We start from the raw sequence: 12,896 nt of genomic DNA on the forward strand, positions 1-12,896 counted from the left end.
TTGTTTGGTCTAAACAAACTGGAGATAGCCTGTCCATTTTTAATGTAGTAAGTTCTGTTTAACAAATATGATTTTAACCATCTTACACCAATAGTTTGCAATTTTAATTCTAAAAGTTCCAGATTCAAGCTATCAAATGCTTTTGAGAGGTCTACGAAGACGGAAACTACTATATTTGATTTATCCAGTTTCGACGTGATTGATTGTTTCAAATACAACAAAGCGTCTTCCGTCGAATATCCCCGTTTGTGTGCGTATTAATTACTGTGAATAATCTGTAATTTGTTTATAAAAGTAGAAAATCTTCTCAAAAATTTTTGCCAAAATAGATACTATTGTGATTAGACGGTAGTTTTCTACATCACCTTTATCCTTATATAACGGCAAAACTAAGTTTTTATTTAACTTTTCTGGAAAAATACCATTTTCGAAAGATTTGTTTATCAGATACGACAATAGTTGAGCTAAGATATCTGCTATATATTTTAGAATTTCAATACTTAAAAAATTAATATCCGGAGAACTGTTCTTTAAACTCATTATAGCTTTATAAACCTCTGAGGGAGTTGAGTTTCCCAAAAAGAAAGTATTGGATATAACGGCGTTGACACTGCCGAAACATCTGGTGCGAAACCATTCGTGGATCTGTAGTAATCGGCAAAGATATTACAAATTGTGTTCTCATCATCAGTTGTTTTCCCTTATAACTTAATTGATTTATTTTAACTTTATTCTTTGTCCTGGGGCCGTATTCTGGTCACCGTCTCTGGTCTCTCGTAAGCCGGTCGCTGATTGGCTAATCCAAATGATTATCCAATCAGCGACCGGCTTGCGAGAGACGAGAGACGGTGACCAGAATATGGCCTCTGGTTACCTCGGAGGGTCGGGTTTTAATTCTTTTCCAGAAATCAGAAGGGGAGTCAACGTTAGAAAACAAAAGACTATAATAGTTCCTCTCCTTAATCCGAATGTTCTTCCTAATTTGTTTATTCAAGTTATTTATATCCTTTAATTAAGTACTTGTTTCGATCTTCAAGGGTTATCCAATTTCTATTCTTAACATTCTTAAATAAAGTTTTCTTCTGTTTTATTACTGTAATGCTAACGTGCGATCTGATATAAATTTCCTCGGGAATACTTTCCTGCTAATTCTGTTTTTTTTTTTTTTTTAATATATTGTCTCTTTGGGAGATATTTGTCAATAAAAACCAGTAAAATAGTATATAAGTAGTCAGATAATTGAGTATAAAAATAATTCCAGGAAAAACATGACATTTCGTAAACAGTGAATAGAGGAATTGTTGATTTTGAGGTAGATTACTTTTCTTTTCCATATCAAGGTCTTTTTCGGGAGTAAACGGTCAGAAATCAAATCTTGGTGTACTCAGACTACAGTCTATCAAAGAGTATTTTTACCGTATCTGGTAGACTGATTCAAATCGGTCAGGATCGTTAAATTTTCTGCCAAGCATAGGAAGAATTGTTTATAAATACGTCTATGTTGAAGTCCTCAATTATTTGTATTTTATATTTCCTATATTTAGTTATAAAATAATATATCATTTATAACCTAAAGGAAGATTCCATAGTCTGTAGATGGCGAAAGCTAGATTACCAGTATCATCATCTTATCTACGTAATCTTTGATAAAAGTTAAATCTGGTATGGCTCCATAACTCTTACTTTTGTGTATGTATAATACTATGCCTCCGTGTTGATTAAATTTTCTTTCCGTCCTTACTATTTGGTAATCTTTTATTTTTGGTGGAGGATTTTCATCATACGTCCAAGTTTCACGGAAAGCCAATACATCAAAATTACAACAATATTGTTCTGTTATTTTAAGTATTTTTAAATATTTGTTATTCATATCTCTTACATTACAATAAAACACAAATAAACCTCTTCTAGAAAAGTCAAGTATCTTTCTGTGTATCAACAGTTGACTCATTGTGAAAAAAGTTTTTTCAATACTTTCCAATGTTACTATCCGAATCGAAGGGAAGGAAATATCTTTCTTCAAATTAACATTTCCATCAACCCGGTTAACTTCCACTTCGGACCGGAGTACTTACCGCGCTGCCCGGAGAGGAATTTTTCGGTGGGGAAGAGGTCTGGAAGGAAACAATAGTCGCGAGACGATAGGCGACGTAGGTTTCGAGTATTTGTCGAATAACGGCAATAGTACGGTTTCCGACCGGCAAAGGCTTGTCGGCTTTATTTTGTATTATACGCGATCCGATTATCCATCCGTTTATCGGTCGAGTTATTTAACGGCGATCGATAGAAAGCGGGGTGAACGTACGACGTTTCCGCTCTACCCGCGGGGGCGGATCTACGTAGGATCTAACAGGGCTTAAGCCCCGGACCCCGTGTGTCGAGGGCCCACAAAAATTAAACTATTATCATATAAACTTTTAATACTTTTTCATTAACAATGAGCACTTATCGTCATTCGACACCATTTCATAAATAAATGTATTTCATCTCCGATTTTTGATGTTATTAAAAATGAATTTCAAAATCCAATTTAAAGATTCTTAATCTAACAAAAACTGGGGCCCCGCGGGACTCGGATAAGCTCTAGGTCCCGAAAAACCTAGATCCGCTCCCGGGCTAAAACGCATTAAAACCTGGCTTCGGCAGTGGCGTATCGAAGTTTTTGATGGGCCACTCAATCCCCAGATTTAAATCCGATGGAAAACCTGCGGGACAAATTTAAATATGCCTTAAATGATTTTTTTAACTCGGCTAGTTTATTATCGAAGTACGGGAAAGAGCCGAGGTAACAGCGGAAAAAAAGTAAGTCAAGATAGCTATCTAAAATTAATCGACAGCACGCCTGAAAGAATTAATGAGGTACGGAAGACGCACGCTACGAATAGATTTCCTGCCTATTAGAATAAGGAACTAAATTATTGTTCACTCGCTAAACAATGGCTTTTCTGCATTATTTTGGCATTCGTTAATGCAATAACTAAATTTGTTATAAACCTTTATGCCTAAGCTAACAGAAATGTTTATTAAATCAATAAACTAAATTTCATCATAGCATTTTTACACATTACATGCGCAAAAGAATCGTACGTTCTTTGCAATTTGCTACGGAGAACGCTTTTTCCTGCACGATAGGTTCTCCGTAGCAAAGAACGTACAAGCATTTAATTTTTTATTTTTTAAATTAAAATATCTGGCTACTCGTTCGTACCGCGTGTACCGGTACATATTAAATATTTTTACGTTTTAAAAGCAACAATAGAGCGTCCTATTTAATTTCTAATTTTAATGCATAAATTTTCCAAGCGAAAATAAAAGGCGGTTTAATTTTAATTAATAGTTACTACTTTTAACCTATCTCGGCCGACCGACGCGCCCCTAACGAGGGCCGTTAGAACTACAGTGGGCTCCAACGACCTTCTCTAATAATCCGTTGCCGGTAATACGTCGAACGCGGGGTAATAACGACGCCTTCATCGGCCATATCGCGCGTAATATAAGGGAAAGCGGATCTACGGATGGCCGCAGACGCGCGCCAAAATAAATCGCCATCAAAAGTACAACGGAATTAGACGCAAAATGGCCACATTTTTATTTTCACGGTCACGCGATCTAGGAAAAACACGCGTTTGTCGTCCGTCGTTTCTTAAATCGATATATTTTACGAAACCACCTTCGTTTTCCTTTCTTACTAAGCCGCGCGAAAACTAGAAATCGGGTATTTCTCGGTGGCAACTGCAATTTGTAGCCCAGTGAACGTTTATACGAGTAGCTACCGGTGTGGAGGGGTAGGCGATTAATCGCCAGAAGCGATAAAAGTCGTCGATGAGAGGGTAGCCGGGTCGACTCCCCACTTTTGTCTTTTCTCCCTTCTTCCGCCGCCGTGTCCAGTTATAATCCGCTTTGGCCAAAACGCCAGAAAGACAAAGAATTCATTTGGCGGATTAGGATACGGATACGCCAGTCGGAAAGGTTTGTAAACTGGCTTTCCTGTCGTTACCAGAGAACGTCGAGTAGCCAAAAGAGAAAATGTTCGTTATGTTACCATGGAATTTACCTGACAAATTATCTAATCGTATTTACGGACGAACTCCGCGGTTGGATTTTGTCAAGAGTTGACTCGCTGGAAGGACCACTCGAAATATTACGTAGAAAATTATCCTACTTACTGATATTTTAATTTCTTTGAAACAAATTACACGAGTCAATAGGTTACCAATAGCTTAAAAAACGATTTACCCTTTTCAGCCGGCAATGCGCAATACGTTTCGTTTTCCCGTAGCTACCAGAGGGCGTTGGAGATTTAGACTAACTTAAGCCATTAATTCCGACAGCGGCGGAAAACGAAAGAAGAGACCCACCTTTTTCTTTAGTCAGGAGGTCCATTTCCCGTTCGACCTTGTCGTTCCAGCAGGTCAGGGTCACGTGCAGTCCGTAGTCGCAGCACACCTTCTCGTCGGCCACGCTCCTCCATTTCTCGTAGGCTTCCAAAATCGAACAACTGGGATCGACCACGCAGTCCACTGAAACGAAAACCGTTGGCGTCATTGTCCTCCCGGACCGTCCGTTCGGGAGGACGGGGAGAGAAAGAGTCACCTATAGTGGTGGTTCCTCCGGCCAAAGCGGCTTTGGTTCCCGAATAGAAGTCGTCCGACGACTTGACGTCCAAGAAGGAGAATTCGAATCTAGTGTGGGGATCGACTCCGCCTGCAAAATTAAACCGGAGGTTAGACAGGAAGATGGAGGTGGCCGGCGCCAAAATCGGCAGGAGCCGCACTTACCGGGAATGACGTATTTGCCCTTGGCCTCGAGGGTCCGAGTTCCTCCCGGGATGATCAGGTCTCTTCCCACCTGTCTGAGAGAGGCGAGACCGGATTAGCCTTGGATTACGATTCCGTCGGCCGGCTCTACCCCGGGTGCGGGTAAAGTCCTACGCGCAGTTTCCCTTCCGGCCGAGAGTCGAGAAACGCGCGTTCTCACGGATTAAGCGAAATTCCAATCTAACAAAAGGACGAGTCGTTTCGCCGATAACAACAGAAATAAACTACGTTGGCACTAATACAAATTACACAACTTATTTTTATGCGGCTCTTACCGCTTAAACCCACCAAGTCTTTCTATAAAGAAACTTTAACTTGCCGCCTACGATCACCGATTCCACGTCCCGGGCAAAGCGGGAACACTAACTCCCCGCCCCGTTCTACGGCATTTTTAAATATATGGGAATTTTATTACGCCACTTCGGAGTACTTCTTGGCCTTTTTCGGCAGGGCCCGGATTTACTTATTTTCAATTTAAACGGGAGTTTACCTCTTTCCGGCCAGAAAAGGTAGACGTGTCCGGTAGAGCTTTAAAACATATTTAAAGTAGGCTGGGAGATTAAAGTTAGATAATCGTAGGTAAACGACGTTGGAAAAAATTTGTGCCGCTGGGATTTTTAACGTCGGAAGAAATTCTATTCCGTCAAACGGGGTGCGACCGACCGATTAAACGGGAGTTGCCTTCTATCGCCTCCGTTAATTTGGACGGGAGGTAGGAAATTATTTCCTCCGACCGTGGCCACGCTCTTTACGGAGAAAAGCTAAAATAGTCATTAAAATCTCGGTTGGGGCCAACGTTTCCGACCGTATAAATCATCCGGTTGGCGGGCGTCGTTTCCTGTACGGAAGCTTACTTAACGGTCGACGGTGGAAAAACCAAATACGAAACAAAATTTCGGACGGTGGCCTTCAATTCCACCCGTCGCACGTCCCGTTTGTTATATAAATCAAGGCGTGGCCGTCGTTGCCGCGCCCACTTATTTCGCCTACGTCTAAACCAGTGTTTCTCAACCTGTAACGAATCGTCGCCCCCTTGGCTTCAAAATTCCCATGCCCAGGGCCGAGGCCAACGCCAAATTCGTACCGCATCGAATAGGCTAGTGATTAGTATAATGTTATTTAATTATTCTTAATATAATGTTTTACTATATCGCCCAGAAAATTGTTTTCGCCCCCAAAATATAAATTGTTACTAATCGCCCCCTGGACGTGGAAAAACGCCCGCGTGGTGGCGATATCGCCCCCGTTGAGAAACACTGGTGTAAACGAAAGGTCGGACGGAAAAATACTCTTGGCCGGATCGAACTCGCAAACATTTCAGTCTTACTGGAAAAGTACTTGGACCGGTCCTTTATATTCTAACGCGCTGGCTTATCCTTTCGCATTATTTGACCCGGGCCCCGTCTTAATTGAAATTTTTACTCCCACTTTCGTTTTGAAGACATTTTATATTCGAATTTTTCATTTATCGCCGGTAACGGTCACATTCCGCCTGTAGGATTCGTCCTTTACGCGCTCCGTTTTTGTTTAAAAGATGTAAAACTGTATTTTAAAGAAATCGAACTCCGGAAAAAAAAATACAATTTTAAATACTCGATTAATTATAGTCGAGGTGGTAAAAATATTTATGAATTGGAGAGAGCGGAAGGAGGCGAAGCGTGGGAAAAAACGGCGTTGAAAATTTATTCCCGTTGCGGCCGTCACGGTTAGACTTTCTTTCCCCCTAAATTTTTGTTTCCGTGGAATTACCTAATTTTGCCAAAAGACGGGCCCTCTCGGGCCATATTTTAAGTAAAAGACGAGGCGCGGTTTACCCATCGACCCGTACCGTAGCCGTTAACGGCATTTTGCCACCGACTCGGACGCGTTTCAGTTGAGACGAAATGCCAGCTAATACATATTTGGCAAGGTCGACAAATCTAAACTTGGCAGAAATCGTCAAATTTACAAAAGAAAGGATTTACCAGGAAGGCAGGGGGAAGATTTCGGACCGATTGCACGCGCCTTACCTATCGTCATCGCGATCTTCTCTTTTTCCGCCACGACCAGGACGCCTAAGAAAGACTTACTTGATGACGCCGTCTTCCACGTAGATGTCGGCGTCGAAGATGCAATCGTCGTTGACGATCCTTCCTCCCTTGATCAGAAGTCGCGTCTGCGCGCTCTGAAAAAAAAAACCAAAGCGCGTGATTAATGCGGGCTTCGAGCCGCAGCCGTCCGGGGTTTTAAACCCCTCCGGCCAATAACGGAGGCCGCTGGTCCGGCTCCCTCCTCCAAAACCACCGGTAACAAACCCGTTTCCTCACCACGCCTACAATTAACACCCAGCGGTTCCTTCTCCGTTCGGATTAGAAATAGTCGGATTTTCCACCTCCCACTCGGCCGGCGGGTGGTTCTTTAGGCCACTTTAAATTACTTAAACGCGTGGGCGGTGAGCTTCGAAAACTAACCGTGCCAATCCCCCTCTCGACCGCGGAAATTAAATTTCGCCTCCGTCTCCGGACGAGGTCGACTTTATCTTTGCCGACGACCGACGGGAAAAACAAAACTCCACCGCGTCGGCCGTTAGTCTAATTCTTGCGTAACCGGTACCAGCCACCCCAACGCTCCTCTTTCCTCTAACGGACAATTCGCCGTTCAATTGGCGCGCGCTTCCTTTTATTTCCACCCGACGGTCGCCTCTTCCCCGCCGGAAACTTCCTAGCTGGTTCCGATCTCCCTCTTTCGGCTCGGCTCCAATTCGATTCCTCTTTTCCCTCCGACTAAAGCGCCGCGCACGGCCGACGTACGGGCCGACGTACGGGCCGCCGTCCAAAAACTGGCGATTCCCGTACCGCCCCGGGCGCGCGCCTCCCGACCCGCCCTCGGAAGAAACAGGCAGTCGGCCCGCCGGATCTACCACCCGCGGCCGACCATTAGGCCGGCTTCCCGCGCCGGTGGCTCCCCACCCGGAAGCGTTTCTCCCACTGCCGATTCGACGGCCGACCGCGGCATTTGGCGAAACTTCCCTCCTTCCGAAGGCGGCAATTTTAAACAGACGCCGAAAGACGGCCCGGGAGGAAACGGCCGCTCCGGTTCCGCTGCGGAAGACCGTCCAACCGCGCCCGGCAGATTCTTTGTTACGTCGACGTTACGTAACGGACGAACTTCCTCTCTCCCGCCGACCGTTAAATTTACGGAAGCGCGCTCTCCACCACCGCCGCCGATCCGGTGGCGGAACCCGAATTAGCCGGTTCCATTCCCGCCCGAGAGGGAAGGAGGAAGCGGCTGCGGGGCCGGGGGTCTGGGTGGCCGCGGAAATTCCCACCCCAGGAGAGCGGTCGGGTCCGCCGATTCTTCGGCCCACCCGGACCCCGCCGGGCCCGGAGAGAGCGGAGGGATCCCGGGGACCGGCCCGCCGGAAAGAGGGACTCCCGCGGACGGACGGCGGGTGAAAGAGGCCTACCTGCAGATGAATGGGAACCTTTTTCACAGGCGTTCCTCCCGGCGTCTTGGCCATTTTCGTCTCTGCGATGGGAGCACTGCGACGAAAGACCCGGTTGCGTCGATGCGCCGACCGGCCTGGAGCGCGGCCAACACCCGCGGCGCGCCGTACCGGGCCCCGGAACGCGCATCCCCGTCCGCGCCGCGCCGGCGCCGCTCGGCTCTCGCCGTCGGCGAACCGCACTGCGGCGGCCGCCCGTCCGAGCGACGCCCGCCCCCCGTCGGCCCCACCGGTCGATGGCGGTCGTCGACCGACGCCGTCTCCCGCTAAAGCGCCGGCGCCGACGCGCTTCTTCCCGGTTCAAGGTAGAAAACCCTTTCTTTCCCGCCTCGGCTTTTTTCCGGTTTTCCCCGGCGGCGGCCCAAGTTCTCTGGTCGGTCGTCCGCCGGAAGATACTACGCGCTGCCACTTCCGGCGGCGTCTGCCTTAGCGCGCGATAACTCGAACCCACGCCTAAACCCGGCAAGCGAGAGGAATTTCCTCGCGGGTGCGACCGAGGAGTCGTCGACCTCCTTCGATCCGACGACGGGAACGTTCCGGCGCGTTTAGCAGCCAGACGACGAAAGACCGAGGGAGTCGCGGTCCGACGGTTTCCACCCGAGGGACGACGGGGGAGGAAAGAGAGAAGCCTTTCTTCCTTCCGCCGTGGCCGCCGCCCGCCCGGGGAGGGAGACGGGAGGTTTTCCGCTTCGAACGACTCACCTGCGATCGCGTTCGGCAGTCGCCCGACATCTTGAGGTTTTCGAAAGCGGCGGCGCCGAGATTACGGCCTCGATTCCGCTCGGTCACGTGACGGCGTCTGAGTACGGGAGAAAAGCCCGCGGCCGCGGTCGGGCCGGACGGACTCACCTGGTCGGGGGGTTGCCAGGGTCGGGCCTCCACTTCTTGGGCCAGTTCGGGCGGAGGGACGGTCTCGTCGAAAGGTCCGTCTCGGACGGGGCCGGAGGGTCGTCGGGAAGGAGAGTCGCTCATTTCTAGAGACTTGCAGTCGTCGGCGTCGGGGACGGTGCAGAAGAAGGCGTTGGGTTTGGCCCGGCGAGGGGTTCCACCGGGGCCGGGAGAGGAGGCGGCGGAGTCCATGTCGGGCGGGCGGCGGGGGTCGAATGCCGGATCGGCCGGAACACGTGGTCCCGGCGGCCGCCCGCTCCGCCTTCACAGCTCTCTTATCCCCGATCGGGGCCCGGCCGTTCCGCGCGGCCGCCCGACGTCGGTCTTCGACCCGACGGACGTGGCGCCGGGGTCCGGGAAGTCCGCCGGAGAAATCGATAAACGGGCGCGAGGCGGGACCCGGTGGCCCCGGGACGGAACCTTTTCTTTTTTCTCCCTTTGTTTTAGTTTTATTCGTTTCTGTTGTTAATTCTGTCGGCCGGCGCGTGCAATTTCCACCGATTGGAAACGCAAAGGACCCGACAAAGAGCCGCGACGATTTATGGGCGATGACGTAATGCGGGGAAGGGAAAGCGTTTTAACGATCGGGAGATCGATGGACGGACCGGAGTCGGAGGTCCTTCCGGCGGGAAAAAAGGCAATAATTACCAGCGGTCCGAGCGGGGGGAAACGAAAAATTTCTAAATGCAGCGACTCGCGCGCGCGGAACGGCCGCAGGAAATTTCCACTCCCGGAACCCGAGCGGTGGGCGTCGACGGGTCGCAGCCTGTCATGGCGTCCGGCTTAAAGATCGGAAAGTAGAGTGGCGCTGCCGGGTTCGAACGGAACGCCGGCAGATTTGGCCGTCAGACGACTGTCCTATCGATCGCCGGGGAAAGAGAGGGGACGTCGGTTTAGGTCGAAGGAAAGGGACCCTTCTGGAGGGAGGAAATGACGGGGATGCGGGTCTCGGCGTTAATCTTCCTCCGGACCGTTCTCCCCCGGGAGTGGGGTGAGTCATCGGCCGTCGGTAGACCGGGTCGTTCTTCCGCCGCCGAAATTAAGCCGATGAAGACGGAACCGCGGGAATAGGCAGGTTTTTTTAAGGCGAGAGACGGTTTTTCGTCCGTAACGTCGACGGACGGGCGAAGGGAGAGGAAGACGGGCCGGGCGGCGGCCGAGGACGATGGTACGACGTAACGAGTGGGGGTGGGAAATATCCGGGGAGGACCGAAAATATTAAAACCGGTAACGATTACGTGGGACGACCGGGTTTAATTTATTAGGTGGAAGGCCGAAGCGTTTCTGGTGGTGGTCGCCCGGCATTTACGGGTTTTTCCCGTCGGTGGCGTCTTTTCTGGAAAGGGGCGGTCGTCGTCCCCGCAAGAGTCCACGGGTTCGCTCGACTTCTTAAGCGCAGAGAGGCCTTCGAGTTCCGCGGCCGCAAAATCTGTAAACCGCGAGAGGGAAGGAGGGAATTTTCCCGGCCTCGGAACCGTTCCAACCTCTAACCGACGTCGGCGCTTCTGGTGGATTTTATTTACTCCTCGGGAGACCGTCCCGGCAGAAATTTCGGATTTTACGTCAATGGAAATATTGGACGAATCTGGCCACGACCAACGCGACTAACCGTGGGGAAGGTCGTTCGTTGGTTCTTTTAACAATCGCTAGATGGCGTAAGCGTCTGGCGTTTTTCGTGCCTGGGTCGGCTGCGCCGGAGGAAACCGTTTCCCAATCCCGTCCATGGCGGTATTCGCGCCCATTTTACTCGAAGGCATAAATACCGGACAAAGTTTTGTGTTCGAATCGATTAGAAAGGAATAGTTTTACGTAATGGCGCGCGCTTGATTTACGCTTTATCTTTTCCCACAACGGTTATCGTCGGGCAGGGGTGCCAATTGCTAGGCGTGGCCCGTTCTAAACCGCAAAGTTTAGAAGAAAGACCGCGCGGCTTAGGCCGGAAATATTTGGCGAAAACGGTAGATTTGAAATTTTAACTTAGATTATTTATCCGTTAGTCCGGTTATTTTCGTAAGTTTTTTAAATTCTTTTGTCCGGGAGGACCGACCGCCGTGTTTTGCCCGAGAGCCTCCGTCCGTAGCCCGGTTTAAAGTCAGTATTCGAACGTTTTATGGCCGTTTGGTAAGACGCAGTCGAAAAAAGCGCCCTCCGAACTTTAAAATTTACGTCAATATAAATTTGTAGAAAAATAGAGAATTTAAATAGTAACTTTAATTTAATCGAAGAATTAAATTTCCGGACGTCGGGAAGCGCGACGGGTGACGTAATGGGAAAACCCGGTTTAAGGCGCGTATCGTGTTAGAATTCCATCGACTGACAGTTTGTTCTCGTTTCTATACGTTTAGTTTCGTCTTCGTCAACCTTGGCCAACAAATGCCAATTTTATTCGACCTTTTCCCTCTTATTCCGGGTCGGCCAGGTACGGGTTTCAAGCCGTCGTCCGCCGATCACCTCGGGGTACGTCCGGAAGGGGATTCGGGTCCGGATCCTCCGAGAGTATTTTTTTCCCATACGGCGAACGAGGAGAGCAACGGCCGTACGGAACCCGGAAAGAAATTCGGGCGGTGGAAAATATTTGGCGGGGGCCGAACCCGACGGACGGGGTACGGAAAGGACCTCTTGTGGTCCGCCGGGCGCGAAGAGCGAGAAACAAAAGGAAGAAAAGTTGGGCTATTCGGAGGGAAATACGGCGGTGCCGAACGACGGATTCCGGTAGGCGGCGGAAGTCCGCATCGATTTTCTACGTTAGAAATAACGAAAAAGAAACTACCGTAATCCTCCGGCCGTCCCCCACCGCATTCGTTTCCATAAACTGGAAGGGCGAATACGTAATTTAAGCTAAAAATAATCCAAATAAAGGCCGTAAAATAATCGATTTAAATAAATAAAATACGTAAATCGCGTAACAAAACGAAAACTGCTCTTACCGGTGGCGTGCCGCGGGCTTGGGCTTCTGGAAGGCGGTATTAACGAGAGGTCTTAGTATACTTAAAAATTAAACTTAAAATTATGCCTAAAGCTATACAGTATAAAGATGAAAACGTCGCCATGACTGTATGAACAGTAAGCATTATCAATGTAGACGGGAGTAATATTAATTTTCTTCCTAACGTCGCGTCATAATGTGACGTTATTAAATGTTTTTAATTCGATTCTTGAGCGTTTGTGCCCGTTATCATTGGTGTGATAAGCAGGGCTGTGCAGTCGGTAGATTTATACGCGACTCCACAGCCCCGGTGATAAGCCCTTAGTATTATCTCCCTCACGGCTATAGATATTTCTATTAATTTAATTATACTTAGGGCTAAAAGCAAATTCTGTAATAATAACTCGGATATACCGGGATTAGAGGATTTGATCCCGGGATCTCGAAAATCGGGATCCCGACTACTTTTCAGTCCCAAAATTTTCGGGATTAAGTTTTCCTAATCCCGAGATTTTCGGGATTGACATATTTTAAAAAGAGTTGCAAAATAGACTGCACGAAGCGAAACGTTCAGTGCCAGTGCTTTTACAGAATTGTTTGCCTATCATTTTAATATAAAATATGAGAAATTTTATTCCAAGCAAGCAGCAGAAATTAACCTAGCGGGCTTGCGATGCTTGCTTGGAATAAAACTTCTTGTATTTTGAACTAAAATGATAGGCAAGCAGTTCTCACTGGGTTACTTGGTAATATACTTCATTTTTGTATTTTTGAATTTTCG

General features: G+C 48.2%; 1 protein-coding gene across 3 annotated transcripts in view; it reads right to left on the reverse strand.

Moving 5' to 3' along the window:
- Positions 1–9,428, reverse strand: part of LOC111638449 (dihydropyrimidinase-like) — a 32,099-nt gene extending 22,671 nt beyond the window's left edge. The window contains exons 1-5 of one of the 3 annotated variants that reach the window (XM_023384162.1): positions 9,151–9,428; positions 6,887–6,981; positions 4,779–4,852; positions 4,594–4,704; positions 4,359–4,520 (exon numbers count right to left, since the gene is read on the reverse strand). In XM_023384162.1, the coding sequence (XP_023239930.1) occupies positions 4,359–4,520; positions 4,594–4,704; positions 4,779–4,852; positions 6,887–6,981; positions 9,151–9,381 (673 nt within the window). In that variant the 5' untranslated portion in view covers positions 9,382–9,428. Of the gene's footprint in view, positions 1–4,358; positions 4,521–4,593; positions 4,705–4,778; positions 4,853–6,886; positions 6,982–8,262; positions 8,416–9,003; positions 9,122–9,150 lie in introns of those variants that run through there. The other 2 variants (XM_023384164.1, XM_023384163.1) reach the window with 2 other exon arrangements.
- Between the last annotated feature and the right edge of the window lie 3,468 nt (positions 9,429–12,896).

Source organism: Centruroides sculpturatus, unplaced genomic scaffold (genome assembly GCF_000671375.1).
Source record: "Centruroides sculpturatus isolate CEXI.00-Female unplaced genomic scaffold, Cexi_2.0 scaffold1252, whole genome shotgun sequence".
Taxonomy (NCBI): domain Eukaryota; kingdom Metazoa; phylum Arthropoda; class Arachnida; order Scorpiones; family Buthidae; genus Centruroides; species Centruroides sculpturatus.